Below are 18232 nucleotides of genomic sequence, written 5' to 3'. Positions count from 1 at the left end.
CTACTGGCAATGTGTGTGTGTGTGTGTGTGTGTGTGTGTGTGTGTGTGTGTGTGTGTGTGTGAGATCATATGAGCAGTGATGTCATTATTAGGGCTGTACGGTGTGCAACAGTTTCCTGTCTCTTTATTACACACACACACACACACACACACACACACACACACACACCATCTCCTCTCGTGTGTAACAGGATGCAAAAATCATATTAAAGATTCCTGGATTAAAGGTCATGCACCTGGCACCAAAAACGGGGATTTTCTGCACAGTTAAAATGTATAAAACACATTATTTTTCTGTAGTAAATGTATAAAACACCTACTTAATCTGTAGTTCAGGGTTATACTTTCATAAACAAGCTCATATTTAAAAGATATTTCTTCATTAATATAATAATATAATACATGCAGAAAGTAACAATGAAAGCTTTTCAACCACATCATTTGCACGAACACCTTGAAATGTGGATCATAATGTTAATATGTACAATAGCCTATATATTAATGTGATGTCAGAGTTTAATCACAGTATACTGAAGTGTAGCGTCTAAAATAACCCACCTGGTTTTAATGGTGATTTAAGAATAATTTATTGTATCATAGCAGCTCATGTCTAAGTGCGTTAATTAAGCGTAATAAATTGTTTTTTTTTTTATCCGCTGCAAACTTCACATGAATTACTTTTGACCCCATTTCCATTTTCTATTGTAAATACCGAGCCACGGTCAGCTAAAAGTGATAAATGAGGCTGATTTGAGCCTGGGAGATCTGGGACGAAGCGCATCGATACTGATGCTCTGTTTTCTATTTCAGTAAAGAATAAAAGAAAATAAATTATCAGTTAGATTTAAATAAAGAACTAATAATACAATCAAATACACATTTTAATAAATACGCACATATTTAGTAAGCCAATTTCTTTGAAAGTTCCACAAAATAAAATGGGTAACACTTTATTTTACAGTGTCCTTGTTACAAATGTTACATGCAGTTACTATAGTAATAACAGTAAATTATGCATAATTACATGCAACTAACCCTCAAACAAACCCTAATTCTAACCACAAGTGTTACTCAATAATTAAATGTAGCTTATAATTACAGTATAACAAAGACACATTAAATAATGTGTAACCAAAACTTCATTTCTTTTATTTGAAGGTGTCATTGTTACAGTGTATATTTAGGAACTAAGTAATATTAATTAACAACATGTATTTACTATAATAAGGAAAGGGTTTGCTTGAAGGTTATTTGCATGTCGTTATACATAATTTACTGTTATTACTATGGTAAGTACATACAGTAACGTGTGTAACAAGAAGAGTGTAAAATAAAGTGTTACCTCTTTTTTTTTTCTTTGATTTTCTCACCATTTGATTTCTTCCAGGATGACCTTGTAGAAAAACTTGATGTAACTTTAGTACGACGCGATCAGTTCAGTGTGAAGCCCGACCCATCAGAGAGAGAGAGAGAGAGAGAGAGAGAGAGAGAGAGAGAGAGAGAGCATTGAAAACAGATCACCCGAGGGTCTCACCGCAAACAGTCGCACTCTCAAACTCTTCTGTTGTTTTTATTTCCCAAACTTCTGATTCTCTGATTCCGCGCGCGCGCGCTCGTCGTTGTTGTCGTCGCGCGGTCAGATGATGAAAACTTCATGCGTTCATTCTCACTGATGGACCGTAAAAGTTAAAGAAGAATCCCGAAACTGAACTTTCTGAATGATTCTCGCCTCAGACCCGCTGGTTCTCGAGAAGATCTTCGCTCGTGTTTTGATGGATGTTCGTGGGACGCGCTTCTGTTTTCTGGAGCCAGAAAGTTTCCAGTGAAGAAAGAGTTTGATCGTGTTTGAGCGAGTTTGGAGGTTTGATTCACTCTTCAGAGCTGGTGAGTGATTTATATGCACGCGTGTGTTTAATGAGCATTTCAAATATTTGTGTTGTTGTAGTTATTGTTGATATTTGAGTTGCATGTGGAAAGAATCACATCAACTTTTTTTCTTTTCGTTTTTTTTTTTTTACTTTTTGGATGCACAAAACTGTTTCAAATGGAGTTATTTTGGAGGGAAATTGTGGAGATGGACTAAAGAATAGAATAGAGCCGCTTTTCGACTCTTCTTTGACTCCTTACACTGGAATCTCAAACATTCTGCTGCAATTTGATCCATATGGGGGAAGATGTGATCAGAAGGTGCCAGGCGCCAATCCCGAACACATCCACTCATCCAGGCGTGTTACAAACAGTCTCGTGCATTAGATCATTCACACATATCCAGTCATCTGAGTGCATATGCATTTTAATTTCCTTCTGAAGTTTTAAAGTTTAAGCAGATTTTATTGTGAGGGGGAAAAAGGTGCTTTAGATTAAAAATAGATATTTGTGGCATTAAAACAGTCGTCTGTTGTAGAAATCAGCTTAAGTAAATAGTATAATAGAGTATATCTTTCGAGTGAATAATCCAACAGAGGATAATGAATGCAGACAGAAGTTCAGACGCTGCACAAGCTGTTGAGAGCTGAAAGACCTGATGTTTGCTCTTCAGACACTCTTTTTCTTTCTCTGTTTACTGTCTGCTTTCTCCTCCTGAAATACTTACAATCAATTTCCGTGATCCGTCTCGGCCGTTACGGCGCGAGGATTCACTGATAAAACGTGCAATTCACTAGAAAAGGAGAGGAAAAACTCTGAGATGTAGAAGACGAGGAGAAATAACAGCCTCTAATTGGCCCATTTAAATCCTGGAGGAAAAGCAAAAAGCATTTGGTGGGAGTGAGTTCACATCCATTAGCATGAGAAAACAGTTTTAGTGCATTTGCCATTGTGCGCGATGAAGAGTTCTAGCAGTCAGGATAAAGAGGTTGAAAAGGATGTGAAAGAACGACGGGCCCATTCAGGATTATTCAGGTCCGGCCGAGCTGACGGTCACCGGGGCCCCGGGGCCACAGGGGCCTCTTTCATCTCCCCCGGAGCCTTTTTCACACGTCCCGCTCTCTCAGGGTCCGTCAGCCCTTTTCTTATCCTTCTCATTGGAGAAGAATTTAATGAAGCCAATGGTGCGAAAGCAGAGGAGCTGAAAATACCGGAGGGCGCATGGAGGGCCTGAATGGAAACTGAGTAAAACTCCCCGCAGAGACGATTCAGAAGTTAAGACAAGAGAGAAAGAGAGAGAGAGAGTCCGCTTTCAGCTCAACACATCCTTACCAATTAACACAGAGAAATAAAGCCTCACCGATTCCAGGTGAACAAACCCACAAAACGATCAGCGAATAACCACTGAATAAAGCTGTTTTTAGCTCACGCCAGGAAAATATGTGCCAGATGTCTGGAATCATGCACATAGTCTCAGGCTATTTGTGGAGGAATTTCGGGGACAATTTCCAAACTTAACATAATGATTTAGGGTAATTAATGTAGAGGAGAAACATTAGGAAGAAAAAAGACCACTTGTGTTCTAGTCGGTGGAATTTTCCTGCATTTCTCTCGAATATCCCGCACTAAATAAAAAGTGTGCGTTTGGAAAAGTGCTTTGTTTTTGGAATATGACTTTATAAATGACATAGAGTTGAAGTTTGATGAGCATAAACATTGCTCTGAAGGACTTTTCCTCGGTCAGGATTGTCTCAAGGCTCTTTAAGACCGCAGGGAACTCTCTTGTTTGTCTTGCTAAGACTCCAGAGCACAATAGGCTTTCTCACAGGAGTATATAAGGTCAGTCCGCTGTCAATAGGTCAAGAAATCCGAGGGAAGTCGAGCTCCTCAGAAGTCCCTCCATTGTGAGTCGCTGACCCCTGAAAACGTGTGTTGTGTTATTCTGAGCGGAGTTTGGACAAAAGAGACTGCCGGAGTTTTATTATCTTCTTATTGTTATACCTGACTGTCAACAGCACATTATTTGCTGACGATATGTTTCCTCAACAGCTCGTATTATAATCACCACATTATGGTTTATAAATGCCTCTAGCTGATTGTTTGCAGTTGCATTGTGCCATTAAACTACAAATAGTTTAACTTTTAACTATGTGATTTAGTCCATTGGATCCGTTGAAGTCTGTCTATCATTGAACCTTTTCTGCACTTTACTGAACTAAATATCACTGTGTGTTCCTTCATTAACCAATCAGATCGCAGGGTTACCGCACAAAACTGAATGTGTAGAAGTGGATCTTGTGATTTCATGATTGATCACTACTGTCTGTCTTCTAATTAGAAAAACTCTCAAGCGACATAATAACTTGAGGCTTCCCTCCACAAACTGTTCCAGCGCTTCTCTGTCGGTTCTGTTTTACGACCCAACACAACACTAAACCCGTAACCTGCATTTAATGTCGTCTGGGTCGTAACTGCAGATTTACTTGTGGTGTTTGAGGATGAGGCGTCACACAACCTGCCCATGCTAACATGTGTCTAAATATTATATTACATTATATTATCTCTATATAATTACATTATACTATCTCTATATATTATTATTTTTTTGAGATTTATATTATTATTTTTACTTAATATATATATATATATATATATATATATATATATATATATAGCTAGAACAGCAAAATATAAAATAAATAAATAGTTGAATTTTATATTATATTATTATTTTACATTATTTTATATACTAGTATTTTTACTAATATATATATATATATATATATATATATATATATATATATATATATATATATGTATATATATATATAGCCTATATAAATAAATACCTACATTTTTTACAATTTATATAAAAAATTATATATATATATATGTGTGTGTGTGTGTGTGTGTGTGTGTGTGTGTGTATATATATATATATATATATATATATATATATATATAGCTATAATAACAAACAAAATAAATTTTATATTATATTATATTATTATTTTACATTATTTTATATACTTGTATTTTTACTAATATATATATATATATAAGTACTTAATTTTTTTTAGAATTTATATAAAAAATAATATATATATATATATATATATATATATAGGTAGAATAGCAAAATACAAAATAAATACTTGAATTTTAAGTTATTTATTAATTTTTAAAAAATGTATTTTGCTACTCGAGATATGCATGATTTAGCTGTATTTTGTTTCAGCATTTAGCACTGCATTTCTTCTGCTCTCTGACGTTATCAGAACAGACCTGAGATGCAGTTTTGGGGTTGAGACGTTAGAGAACCACTGCACAATATCATGTGATATTTCATGATATTTCAATGATGATGATTAACAGCCTGAATGGAGATCCATCTCAGAGAAAGCTGTCAGCGTGAGAACCTGAGGCTAGCTTTGGTGAGATGTTTCTCTCCTCTCCGTCCTGGAGAAGAGCGTCGAGAGCTCTGAACTGTCAGTGTGAATCCGCTGCTCATGTAAACTGCATCGCTCGCTTTGATTCCCGATGTGTTCGCTCAGAATCAGAGTGGATGTTGCTGAGATTTCCTCACACGACACACTGTGGTTTTTACAGTCTGTGCCGGTTGGGCTGTGGGGTTTTCTTTGGTGAATCCTCAAGGGAAGTGCTACGAAATCACACATCCCTGTTTTAGCATTTTAGTATCTAAGCATCTAAGACACTAGATGTTAAGCTTTTGATATTCAGACTAAAGTGTGCTTCAAAACTCCTGCTGTACACACAAAGTATATCCACTCATTGCTGTATACGTACAGTATATCCACTTATTTACTTTAAATCCCCAAAAATATTTGGTAACACTTTATTGTACTTACCATAGTAATAACAGTAAATTATGCATAATTACATGCAAGTAACCCTCAACCAAAGCCTAATCCTACCCTAACCCTATAGTAAGTACATGTTGTTAATTATTATTACTCAGTACTTAAATATATAATTACACTGTAATAATGACACCTTAAAATAAAGTGTAACCAAATATTTTTCTAGCATTTTACTATCCAAGCATCTAAGACACTAGATGTTAAGCTGTGGATAATCAGACTAAAGTGTGAGTGAAAACCCTCCGCTAAACACATACAGTATATCCACTTATTTACTTTAAATCCCACAAATATTTGGCAACACTTTATTTTACATTGTCCTTGTTACATATGTTACATGTACTTACCATAGTATTAACAGTAAATGATGCATAATTACATGCAACTAACCCTCAACCAAATCCTAATCATACCCTAAACCTATAGTAAGTACATGCAGTTAATTATTAATACTCAGCACTTAAATATATAATTACACTGTAACAATGACACCTTCAAATAAAGTGTAACTATCTAAATATTTTTCTAGCATTTTATTATCCAAGCATCTAAGACACTAGATGTTAAGCTGTGGATATTCAGACTAAAGTGTGAGTCAAAACCCTCCGCTAAACACATACAGTATATCCACTTATTTACTTTAAATCCCCAAAAATATTTTTCAAGTATTTTATTATCTAAGCGTCTAACTTCTACTGAAGAACTCAAATCGAACGTGCTAATTCAACAACCAGCTGGAAACTCCAGGAAAAAAAAGATCATGGATCCTTCATCAACCAGAGACAATCACGCATCAAGCAGCGTCTAATTACGGAGAATGAAATCAGAGGATCTCTGTCTCCTGAAAGGCCATCACACGCCACGAGACGCTTTGAAATCAAAGATCTGCCGGCCGCTGGGAGCAGGAGATGCTCGGCCCGCTATGAAATGTGAAGGGTATCCGTAGCGCCTCTTGGCTTGCTTTGATTCGGGACTTAATGAATTCCTGAAGGGATGCAGTAACCGGATGATACTCCTTTAATACCTAAAGAACTTTTGACAGCAGAGAGCCGTGGGTTTATGCACAGTCATACAGACGGATCATCATCGCTTTCGCTGCTGATGGATTCGTACATGTTTCAGACAAATGCCTGATAGCAGATAATCCCTGGCGGTTTCACAAGCGCTGGCTCGTGGCCTAGCGCCGGTTCAGACGTGTTCAACAGCTCCGGACACGCAGCGCTCATCTTCATATTTACTGTAACACAGACAGTCTTCTGTGACTTATTTATCTTTGCATTGGGGAACGTTTGCTCACATCAGGTCCGTGTGACACTTTTAATGACAGACTGAAGGATGGACTGAACTCTATGGCCTGGTTTCACAGACAAGGCTTAGATAAAGCCAGGATTAGGCCTTAGTTCAATTAGGGCATTTAAGTAGCTTTTATAAACATGCCTTAAAACATTACTGATGTGCAATCTTGAGACTAAACAGTGACACTGACTTATTTTTAGATTTACCAGCATTCAGTTAAAGTCCATTTGTGGTGAAAATCAAGCTTTTAATGTTGTTTATATATGTCTATGAGGTGTTTTTAATATGCTGTTAATATGCTAATAAGTCGACAGCATTGCTGAGTATTTCCTCCTTAAAACTGCAGTGAACCAAAGACAGTCTCAAAAACACGCTTTGAAATCGCTGGTGTTTCTGACGTCACAAACTACCTTGTAACCAATCAGATCAATGTGTGATCATCGCATACTAAATGAGGCAAGGGTGTCGAGTTACATTCAAGATATTTGAACGCATGAAGAAATGTTTATTCAAGGAAAAAAAAAACGTTTAAATGTGTCATTTTGGTGATCGAAAATGAGTTTTAAGGGATAAAGTTATTGACTTTAAAACAACTCAAACATGCATTTTAGTCTGGGACTCGCTTAAGCCTTGTCTGTGAAACCCAGGGCAAATGTTAGGCCTTTGCAATGACACAGGGTTAAAGGTCAAGACCTGGTTGAGTTAGCTGGTTCTTCTTAATCATGTCTGTATCCACATAGTGTAATTTATTTTGTGTTAGGCGTTCTTTTAAATCAGATTTGCAGATTATTTGCAAACTCGGCAGCTTTCTTTCCAGAAAGACACTGCTGTCTCAACACTAAAAGCTGTTATAACTACCAATGTAAGTGGATGTAAACGTTAGAAGAGCTCAATAACAGAACAGAGAGGACGTTTACTTTACAGTCCTGGTGTCAAACCGCAAGTGTCTCCTAAAAACACCATTTGGCCGGTGGATCAAAGCGTGCTGTTAACAAAACTGAAGACGCCGCTTTTAAAGGCGGTGGGATCTCGGCACAAGTCAAGTCTCCTTCATTTATACAGCGCTTTTAACAATATAGACTGTTTCACAGCAGCTTTACAGTGATAATAGGACATTACAGTAACAGATTGTTTAGGCTTCACAGCAGCTCTAGAATAAAGTTATTGTCCAGCTAAAGTTAGTTTTGATTGATTCACTTCCGTTGCATTAGTTATTAACTTAGCGGCCGCTAACACAACACCGTTTTAATTCATTCGCACAACAGTGTTTAGTGGCTCGAGAATGCAAACCTTGAAATAGTCTCCAAGGTGCAAGTGTTGAAACACTTTGAAAATGTGAGATGTAATCGCTTTGCGGGCTGATTTCGGGAGGCAGGAGGAATCCTCCTGATCTGGACTTCTGAACATCTGTTCGGCATTGGTCACACCAGCGGAGATGGTCCACAGGATATTGCACTTCTCAGCGGGGGGTGTGATCTGACTATCACCTAAACTCACACACGTCCATTACTGAAACACACCATTAGCGCCGAAACCTCCGTCCCATCCGGACTCACACGACTCCCTGCTGTCTTATATCAAACGCTGGGACTTTAAGGGAGGCATGAGCTGTGAACATGCTGTTTGTATCTCCAGCGATATCTCCTCGTGTCTGCAACTGAACTCCACTCACTTATGAGTAATATTCCCTGGAATTTGCTGGAATTATTATCCTGATGGACTCAAGCTTGTTAAGTCAGTGAGGAATGCAATAGTCTGTTGAAACGACACTGAATTGGCGGCTCTGATGTGTCATGTGGTTCGTTTAAAATTAAACTTTTTTTCTTTCGAAACTTCAAGAATGATTATTGTCAAATGTTGGGTCAGAAGTGAGTGACTGTGAAAGCTTTAAAGAGTTGAAATCATTCACTTTCACAACTTATAAAAAATATTAGATGTTTATATAATTTGATGTTCTTCTGACCCAACGTTTCTCAAAAATATGTTTTATATATAAACATATTAACAAAATATAAACATCAAAATAAAATATTTACACATTTTTTTTTAGCTTATATATATATTTTATGTTTATATTTTTGTAATTGTTTATATATAAAACATTTTTGTGAAACGTTGGGTGTTGGGTCAGAAGTGAGCAATATATATATTAATATGCAGTGTATGTATGTATGTGTGTATATATATATATAGCAACACTTTTCTACAAGTTTTAAAAGAGAAAATGCTCAGATTTGCAAAGTCTATCAAAACATGAACTCAAACATTTCACATTAGATTCTCACCCAAATCTGATCTGATATGTGCTCTTGTTGTCTGTTATATGGACTCAGTTTTTCAGTCTCTTAAGGAATTTTAGGAGAAAAAAAAAAAACTGAAAAAAACTGAGACAAAGTTGATTCTTCATAAGTGCAAACTGATGAAAGAGCGATAGCTAGGTTTTTCCCCTCTACAGGAATCTTCCTTCTGAAGTTCAGCTCTGTGGGTTTTTGCTTGTAAGATACATGAACCTGAAGAAATACACTTCAAGCCAAAGTTTGAACAACTGAACACTAGAGAGAGAGAGAGAAAGAGAGAGAGAGAGTGAGCGAGAGAGCCCGAGACCCTCTGAGGGATTTCACTATGTGACCTTTCAGGGTTCTGTCAGAGCCATTAGTTTGTCGGACAGCTCGAGCTGTAATTATTCAGCGCTGAGGTAGGGGGTTGCAGTGAGTAATCCAGCGTGATGAGCCAAACGCTCTCCTGAAAGCTCACTGCACCTGGAATATGGAAACATTCATTTCTGTGGACGTCTCTCTCCTTCCCAAGAATCCCACAACCCCTCCCGTCCTGATGGATGCACGATCCGTCTCGTAGTTTCTCTAAACTCTCCACACTGTGGCTGAAGTTCAACACTGAATGTGTTTGATGTGTTGGTCTTTTTCCAATCTTGTGAATTATTGTGGATATTTTTTTTTTTTTATCTTGCGCTCAAGATGGAAAAAAAGTTTCTGTAATACTTTTATGCAAAAAGCCTGCAATTTTTCCAGAAGCTCTTACATGCATTGAATATAGCCTAGTTTTAATGGTCTGAATTACCGTACAGATTATGACTGGTCGAAAACGCTTAAAAAGGCTTAAACTTTTCTGTAAAAAAACAAAAAAAAAATTCAGTGAAATTTATAGTTGTGCTTACCAGAACTTTACCATAAAAAATGTGATAGCAACTTAAATTTACAGCAAAACAAAAACAAAATAATATCAATATACCAAATTACTCAAATCAGTTTTTTTTACCTTTATAGTAGGCTATACTGACAACAATTTTAAGAACAGATCTATCTATCTATCTATCTATCTATCTATCTATCTATCTATCTATCTATCTATCTATTGTTCTATCTGTCGTTCTACTGTCTATCGTTCATTCCTTCATTCTAAAACTGTGCATTTAACAATATTTTGCTGTAAAATTACATGAAATGTCCCATTAGATATAGTTTTTCACTGTATTTAAAGGAACGTATCGTTAACCAATTAACAGGTTTTTACTGTAGCAGCTTTACAGTCTTTTACCATTAAATTAAGACTATGATACTTTTTTGTATAGCATTCTCATGTAAGAACAAAAATAGCAACAGTTTTACGACCTCCACATTTCTGTTTGACATTTTATTATTGCCAGTGTTATCATTTGCACGATAAACAATGCAAAGATGATTTTCCTGTTATGAACAACAAGGCGACATACGATCGGATCCTCTGTGGTGTTTTGAACGCTGCCGTAAACACTTCCATCTCGTATTTATGGTAATTCAGACACAACACGAGCGTATTTTTACCCTTTAAACGTGTGATTCTGTGAGGCATTGGTTTGATAGCAAACAGCTGGATCTCCTCCTGATTTATGGTCTGTTTTCACATAGGAAATGACCTGCGACACATGTTCCCTCACTAGGGCGCTTACTGAACAGCTGCCCACCTGTGAACGAGTGAGAGAGAACGATGGCCACGTGTTTGCGATTCTGACAGCAGAGCAACTGCATCTTCTGAAACGTGTTTGACACATTGACCTCTTTCAGAAAGACTTCAGATAAACAGAACAGTGTGTTTCCCGAACAACGACGTAACTCGCTGCTTCACTACTATAGTGCGATGCATCGTTGAAGTTTCCCGAAACCGTATTGTCGCAAATTGGTCGTTCAACTACGTTGGTTTATGTTGTCACGCACGTGGTGGAGTAATAACTTCTTTTAATGAAACTGTTTGAGATCGAATTAACACTAGATGTTTTGCTATAAATTACAGACATGGCATCTGAGGACTATTTCTCATTTTTCTCAGTTATTTTGCTTTTTTTCCAGATTCAATCATAGACTCGTTCTCGCGCACTAGAGCTCGTTCGCACATGCGCACTCTTCAAAAACGACGCTTTAAATCTCTTGACAAACTCAAAGACGTAAATGACATTTGTATGTATTCTAAATAAAAGACACAGGTTGCACTGAATGTCAGCTTGCTTGTTTTGCTCAAGATGAGGATTTATTAAGTCCACATGTCATGCAATCTAGAAACTCTTCTTCTAACCACAGCTCGAGATCTGTCGTTCAAACACACAACTCTGCGATGCTGTTTGTGAATGTTTGTTGGATCGATGGTTTCGGGAAACACCGACTCGTTGAACTGCTGATAACGAGGGAACTTGCGACTATAGTTGGCTAACGATGCTTTCGGGAAACACACCCCAGATCAAATAATCGATCTATAAAGCGCTGAAGTCCAGATTGAGAGGATCTGCAAACACACTCAGGCTTTGATATTTGTTTGCAGCTCATCTTCTAGTGGTTTTCCTGACAGCTCAGATGAAGAATCCGCTGTTAAAACCAACATGCCATTGATTTGAGCACAATGCGGTCTTGAGGGGGAATGTAAAGTTCAGTTGTTGTTGCTCTGCTCAATTATCTCCTGCTAAAGCTTCTATTGTGTCTCTGATGGCCTCATGAATGGTGTTTGTGTTCCTCAAGACAGTGAGAGCTCAGGAATGGAGATCAGGATTATTTGCTCCTGCTGTGCGTCACAAGCTTGTTAGAAGTGTAAATGACGATTGTTCATTAGAAGAATAGCTAATTATCATTTCTTAAAGGCTTTATTGTATTTGAATAGTAGGATGGATGTATGTAGAGCTGAGTGAAATGGATGATATTGAATTTGAATATATCTCAGTATTTATTTATTTGCTCTGAAAAGTTTAATGCAAGAAGTACAGCAAAAATCTGTATTTATATAGAGTATCCATCCATCTATCCATCGTTCTTTCGATCATTCTATCTATCGTTCATCCATCCATCCATCCATCCATCCATCCATCCATCCATCCATCCATCCATCCATCCATCCATCCATCCATTGTTTTAACAATCATTCTATCTATCTATCTATCTATCTATCTATCTATCTATCTATCTATCTCTATCCATCCATCCATCCATCCATCCATCCATCCATCCATTAATCGTTTAACCAGTCATTCTATCTATCTTCCATCCATCCATCCATCCTTCCATCCATCTTTATATCTATTGTTTTATCAATCGTTCTATCTATCTATCTATCTATCTATCTATCTATCCATCCATCCATCCATCCATCCATCCATCTATCTATTGTTTTAACAATCTATCTATCTATCTATCTATCTATCTATCTATCTATCTATCTATCTATCTATCTATCTATCTATCGTTCATTCTATCATTCTATATATGTCTATCTATCAGTCTGTCTGTCTGTCCATGCAGAGTATGAATATTTTAAATTTTATGAATTATTGAATCAGAATCAGAGATTTGATTTGATTTATTGAATGCTTTCATAGTGTGACTTCAGTTTAAGTTGAACTTAACCCGACTTTTGTTTCTGGTTAATTCCCACCAACATTTAAAGCGACAATCCTTAGATCCCAGTCTTTCTCACTTCCCATCACCTACTAAATAAAAGCCTTTAACCGCACGTGTAGTGCGAGACAGACATCAGGGCGTTGAGCGCGCTGATCTCAGGTCAGTTCTCAGTGGTGTGAATGATGCTGTTATTTCACTGGCTGTAATTAATGAGGTGTTCCTGTAAAGCGGGAGTGTTTTTCCCCACTGATCCGTCGTAATGAGCTCTCGGATGCCGCGGGGTCTCTGGTCTTGAATGGCACAATGTCTTTGCCCGAGATTCACGGAGAAAAGCCCCTCACACCTGTTAGAGCCCTTCAAAGAGAGCCGTCAGCCATCAGCTCGTAAAGAACACACACGGCCGTCCGTCACACACTTTCAAGAGTCAGAGCAAATCCAGCCCGTGATTTAAAAGCTGCGGTTCCTCATGGACTGGGTGGAATAGCAGGCGCTGGAGTTCATGGATGGAGCTTTTTTTATGCTCATTTACACAAAATTAAACATTCAATTTCAAACAATAATTTTAAAATTGATTTTGAGAGTGAGAAGTGACAGCTTTCATGGCCTGTAATATATTATTATCTTACCGGCTGCTATGAAATTGAACAGAAACACTTGAGCTGATCTGGTTCCAGTCATTGGCAACGTTTGCCTGTTCTGGATCATTTTCTGCTTTTCATTTGTCGTTCTATAAGAAACATATTTATTTATTAAATGATTGTAGTTTCTGATGTGCATTTCAAAATGTGCAGCCAATTTGAAACTCTATATGACTTATGTATTCACCGGTACAATTGAATGTATTTTCCAGGAATGTAAAGTGAAATTTTTCACATTTTCCACATGTAGAGTGAAAATAGGCCCAATAGGCAGTGTTTTAATCATATATATATATATATATATATATATGATTAAATACTATTAAATAGGATTTATAATATGAATAATTGATTATATTTAATATTTTACATTTATTCAAATGTATTAAATATTAAATAGAATTTTATTTTGATGTGTGTATATACAGTATATATATATATATATATATATATATCAAAAATAAATTGAACCTTTTTGTATGAAAATGATTTTTTAATTTAATTTTGCATCCAGAGCATAAAAACATATTCAAAATGTTGAGTAAAAACACTTCTACAGTATAAATCACTAATCATTAATCAGTATAAATCAGAGAGACACTTTTATTGTGAATCAATATTGTGTGAAAATCTCAATTATATTAATGATCATAAAATGAGTCCTTGTGCACTATTATTACTTTATATTATGAAAGTTGTTATGCACTGATTGTAGATCTCAAATCTCTTTTTCTGTCTTTTTCGGAGTTTGAAAGCAAGTAAAAATGCCTGTCCACTTTCTGCGTGAGTAATCGGGGGTCAGGAGTGAAGTGCTGGTGGGTCTCGTGACTGGAGCTGATTAAAACACCGTCAGGAACAGCGAGAGTGCCTGTTGTTTGCGTGACCATCTGTCTGTTTGGTCTTTGACACCCGTATTATCCCGTCATACTGGTCCTGCCGTGAACACGAGGCTCTCGACTCCACAGGGGCGTCTGAGAGAACAAACTCTGACCCATCCTGAGATCCACAGTGCTCTCCACGTCCACAGCCGTGTTTGTCTTTCACTTATCTCAGTCAAACTGCAAGGACAAAGACACCTCTTGAGTGTGACAACAGCTTCAAAAACTGTGACGTACACTAGATTATGTTTTTTTCTTTTCTTTTCTATATTATATTTAGTATTTAGCTTTTAAATTAAAAACAATATTTTATTTTATATAGGCTATAGAAGTTTTTTTATATATTTTTTTATATTTAATTTTTTTTATTTAATTTAAAAATCGAATTTAATATTTTATTTAGTTTTTTCTTTGCTTTTTCTTTTATATTTTTTCATCTTATTTTGTATTATTTTGTCTTTGTTTGCTTTGCCATATTGACACATCTTCACACTAGAGCTGAGCGATATGATGGTTTATAGATGTTGATAAATGTAGATTTTTTTGCATGCTATCAGTGGCCAGGACTGCTTTACATTATTAACTAAATGAACGAGGCATTAACATTGAAATGACACAATGACACAGTGGGACACGCCACAAACAAGTCAAGACGAAGTTAGGAAGTGTTTGTTTGGCACAATGTGAAGTAAAGTTCAGTTGGTTTATAGTTGAGAGAGAGAGTGTGTGTGTGTGAGAGAGAGAGTGTTAGTATGTGTGTGTGTGCGCATGTGTGTGTGTGTGCGCGTGCATTTGTGTGTGTGCATTTGTGTGTGTGTGTGTGTGTATTTTGTGTATGATTCATCCAATAAAAATTAGTCTATTATGTTAGTTTGACCGATTTCAGTCTTTAGTTTTGAACTCAATTTGAAGCAGTTTTAGCATTGATGCCAGACTGGTCAAAAAATACAGTAAAAACAGTAATATTGTGAAAATTTCGGTAACACTTTATTTTGCAGTGTCCTTGTTACATATGTTACATGTACTTACTATAGTAATAACAGTAAATGATGCATAATTACATGCAATTAACCCTCAACCAAAGCCTAATCATACCCTAACCCTATAGTACATGTTGTTAATTATTATTACTCAGCACTTAAATATATAATTACACTGTAACAATGACACCTTAAAATAAAGTGTAACCAAAATTTCAAATAACAGTTTTCTATTTGATTATATTATAATGTGTAATTTATTCCTGTGATCAAAGCTGAATTTTCAGCATCATTACTCCAGTCTTCAGTGTCACATGATCCTTCAGAAATCACTCTAATATGCCTAACAGAATATAAAATGACTCATGATGTGATGTAAGATTTTGGCCATACCGTCATTTTAAAGCGGACTGCCAACATTCGGGACATTTGGAGCCAAGATTCTCCAGCAGGGCCGATTGAAGAGACTGATGCTGTTATTTCAGCGCAGGATAAATGTAAAGGTGAATGTAGGGTCACAGAAAGAGCTTATGGGATTTATGGAGCGCTTTTTGTCATCCTGACTGATTTTGGCCGTGGACGTTTGCGATACGCCCTGATATGTGGACCTGTAAAATTGTAGCCTTGAGGGAATGATGATGTCAGCTGAAAATAAACGTCAAGATGTTTTTAAGTCAATGCATAAGACCAGGAACGTGAATGAAGTCATTTTTGCTGAACGCTACTTTGCGTCAGTGACTGATGGTGCCAGCGGCTGGATAGGGGGCATCACTGTTGGCGAGGCAAAGCGGAAACAGATGCTATCCAGGACCACAAGTGTGTTCCTCCTTTAATCGGCTTACCTTGCCTTAAAAAAAGAGAGAAAAGAGACGGTTGAGTGACTAAACAAATCTGCTTCTGCTCACTCAGGCCATTTCAATAAGGTGCCGTGATGTAGCTCACAGATTCCTGTTTCATAATTCATAAGTCAATTGTACACGGATTTATTTATTAGTGTTGCTCATACTTAATGATGTAAACTAACATCTAAGTATTAAAGGTCAGTGAGTGCATCATCCGGCAGTGCATTTTTATAAAGAGATCAGACTTTTTGAGGTGGGACTCTTTGAAACAACCAATCAGAATATGTGTTAGTAAGCGTGACTTGATGCTATTATTTTAGCAAGTCTTCATAATTAACTTTACGAACAGGGAGATTTTAATTAAAACACTTCATACTCTCGCAAACTTCCCTGAGCACTTCCCCTCGGGGTTGCCGTATTTAAGTGCGTTGGACTTCGCGACTCATATGTTCACTTCAGACAGATCCACGGACCACAATGCAACACGACTGTGACGTCACAGCAGATCACGCTTCATTACCCCCACCCCGCACAACTCTAGTGTATGAGACTGGAGTTATTTTGATATTTAACCACATAATACTTGTAGCTACCTTAAGCTGACTGTTATAGTTTATTGTATTGTTAATATTTTTGTTAATATTGCCCAAGCATACATACAGGCCTATACAATGGTGCATAAAAGAAATTCATAAGGAAAAAATTATTTTAATAATAAATCAGCTCCATTGCTGATTCCAGTGATCGAGTTTTGATGTGTTCCATTTAAACAAGGGTTCCGCCTGTAGTGATCATTCTTATTTGATATTTTTTATATTTTATATATTTTTTATATATTTTTAAATGTGTTGTTTTATTTCTTTTTTTTATATGTATATATATATATATGTGTGTGTGTGTATGTGTGTGTGTGTGTGTGTATGTATGTATGTGTTTTTTATTTTTATTTTTTCATTTTTAATATTTTCTTATTTTACTTTTTCTTTTTTTTTAGATTTTCACATTTTATTATTTCATTTTATTTGCACGTTTTTATATATATTAATATTCTTTCTTATTATTTGATATTTGATATTTTTTTTATATATTTTTTAAATATGTTGTTTTATTTCATTTTATATATATATATGTGTGTGTGTGTGTATGTATGTATGTATGTATGTGTTTTTTATTTTTATTTTATTTTTTCATTTTTAATATTTTCTTATTTTACTTTTTCTTATTTTTTTATTTTATTTTATTTTATTTTATTTTTTTAGATTTTCACATTTTATTATTTCATTTTATTTGCACATGTTTTTATATATATTAATATTCTTTCTTATTATTTTATATTTTATTTTGTATATATTTTTAAATGTGTTCATTTTTTATATTTTCTTATTTTTTTCTTATTCTTATTAGTTATTTGTTTGCTTTGCCACATTAATGCATCTTCATGTATATTTGGTCTCTCTGTCACAGAATTCTTCAGGATGGAGGCCAGTGTGCCCAGCGCCGCGGAGAAGAAGGACTGCAAGACGTCTGCTCTGGATGGAAACGGCTTCAGCGAACTTCCCAAAAAACCTTCCCCATCATCCCTGGCCAGAGGTACGAACCCGTCCGGTCCTTCCCAAAACTACTCCGACTCCTTTTCACTTCCTACGACCTTCCAAGGCATCTAAACGGGATAGTTTTCTCATTCATACATGCACATATTCAGATTTTGCACCATTTGTTTTTGCATATCACATGACACACGATTGCACTGCATCATGTTTGAATACACGCGACACAAATGAGATTTAAGAACAAGCAACTTTATATATATAGCACATTTTGCTCAAGCACAAGTGCTTTACGAAATTGATGACGTTAAAACCATACAACAAAACAAACATAACTTGTTCAAAAGCTAAAGAAGTTTTTAAATAACACCTAAAAGTGGCAATAGATGGAGCTGACTAATGTGCAAGAGAGTTGCACATTATTTTTT

The 18232-nt window shown here is 36.1% G+C and overlaps 1 protein-coding gene across 1 annotated transcript in view; it reads left to right on the top strand.

The window, feature by feature from the left end:
* Nucleotides 1–1511: 1511 nt before the first annotated feature.
* Nucleotides 1512–18232, top strand: part of gli2b (GLI family zinc finger 2b) — an 88567-nt gene continuing 71846 nt past the window's right edge. Inside the window, exons 1-2 of the mRNA XM_079857792.1 lie at nucleotides 1512–1884; nucleotides 17722–17847. Of these exons, the coding sequence (XP_079713918.1) occupies nucleotides 17733–17847 (115 nt within the window). The 5' untranslated portion in view covers nucleotides 1512–1884; nucleotides 17722–17732. The remainder of the gene's footprint in view (nucleotides 1885–17721; nucleotides 17848–18232) is intronic.

Source organism: Squalius cephalus (assembly GCF_949319135.1).
Source record: "Squalius cephalus genome assembly, chromosome: 22".
Lineage (NCBI taxonomy): Eukaryota > Metazoa > Chordata > Actinopteri > Cypriniformes > Leuciscidae > Squalius > Squalius cephalus.
Note: the sequence above shows the minus strand (reverse complement) of the source record. Positions and strands in the feature narration are given on the sequence as shown.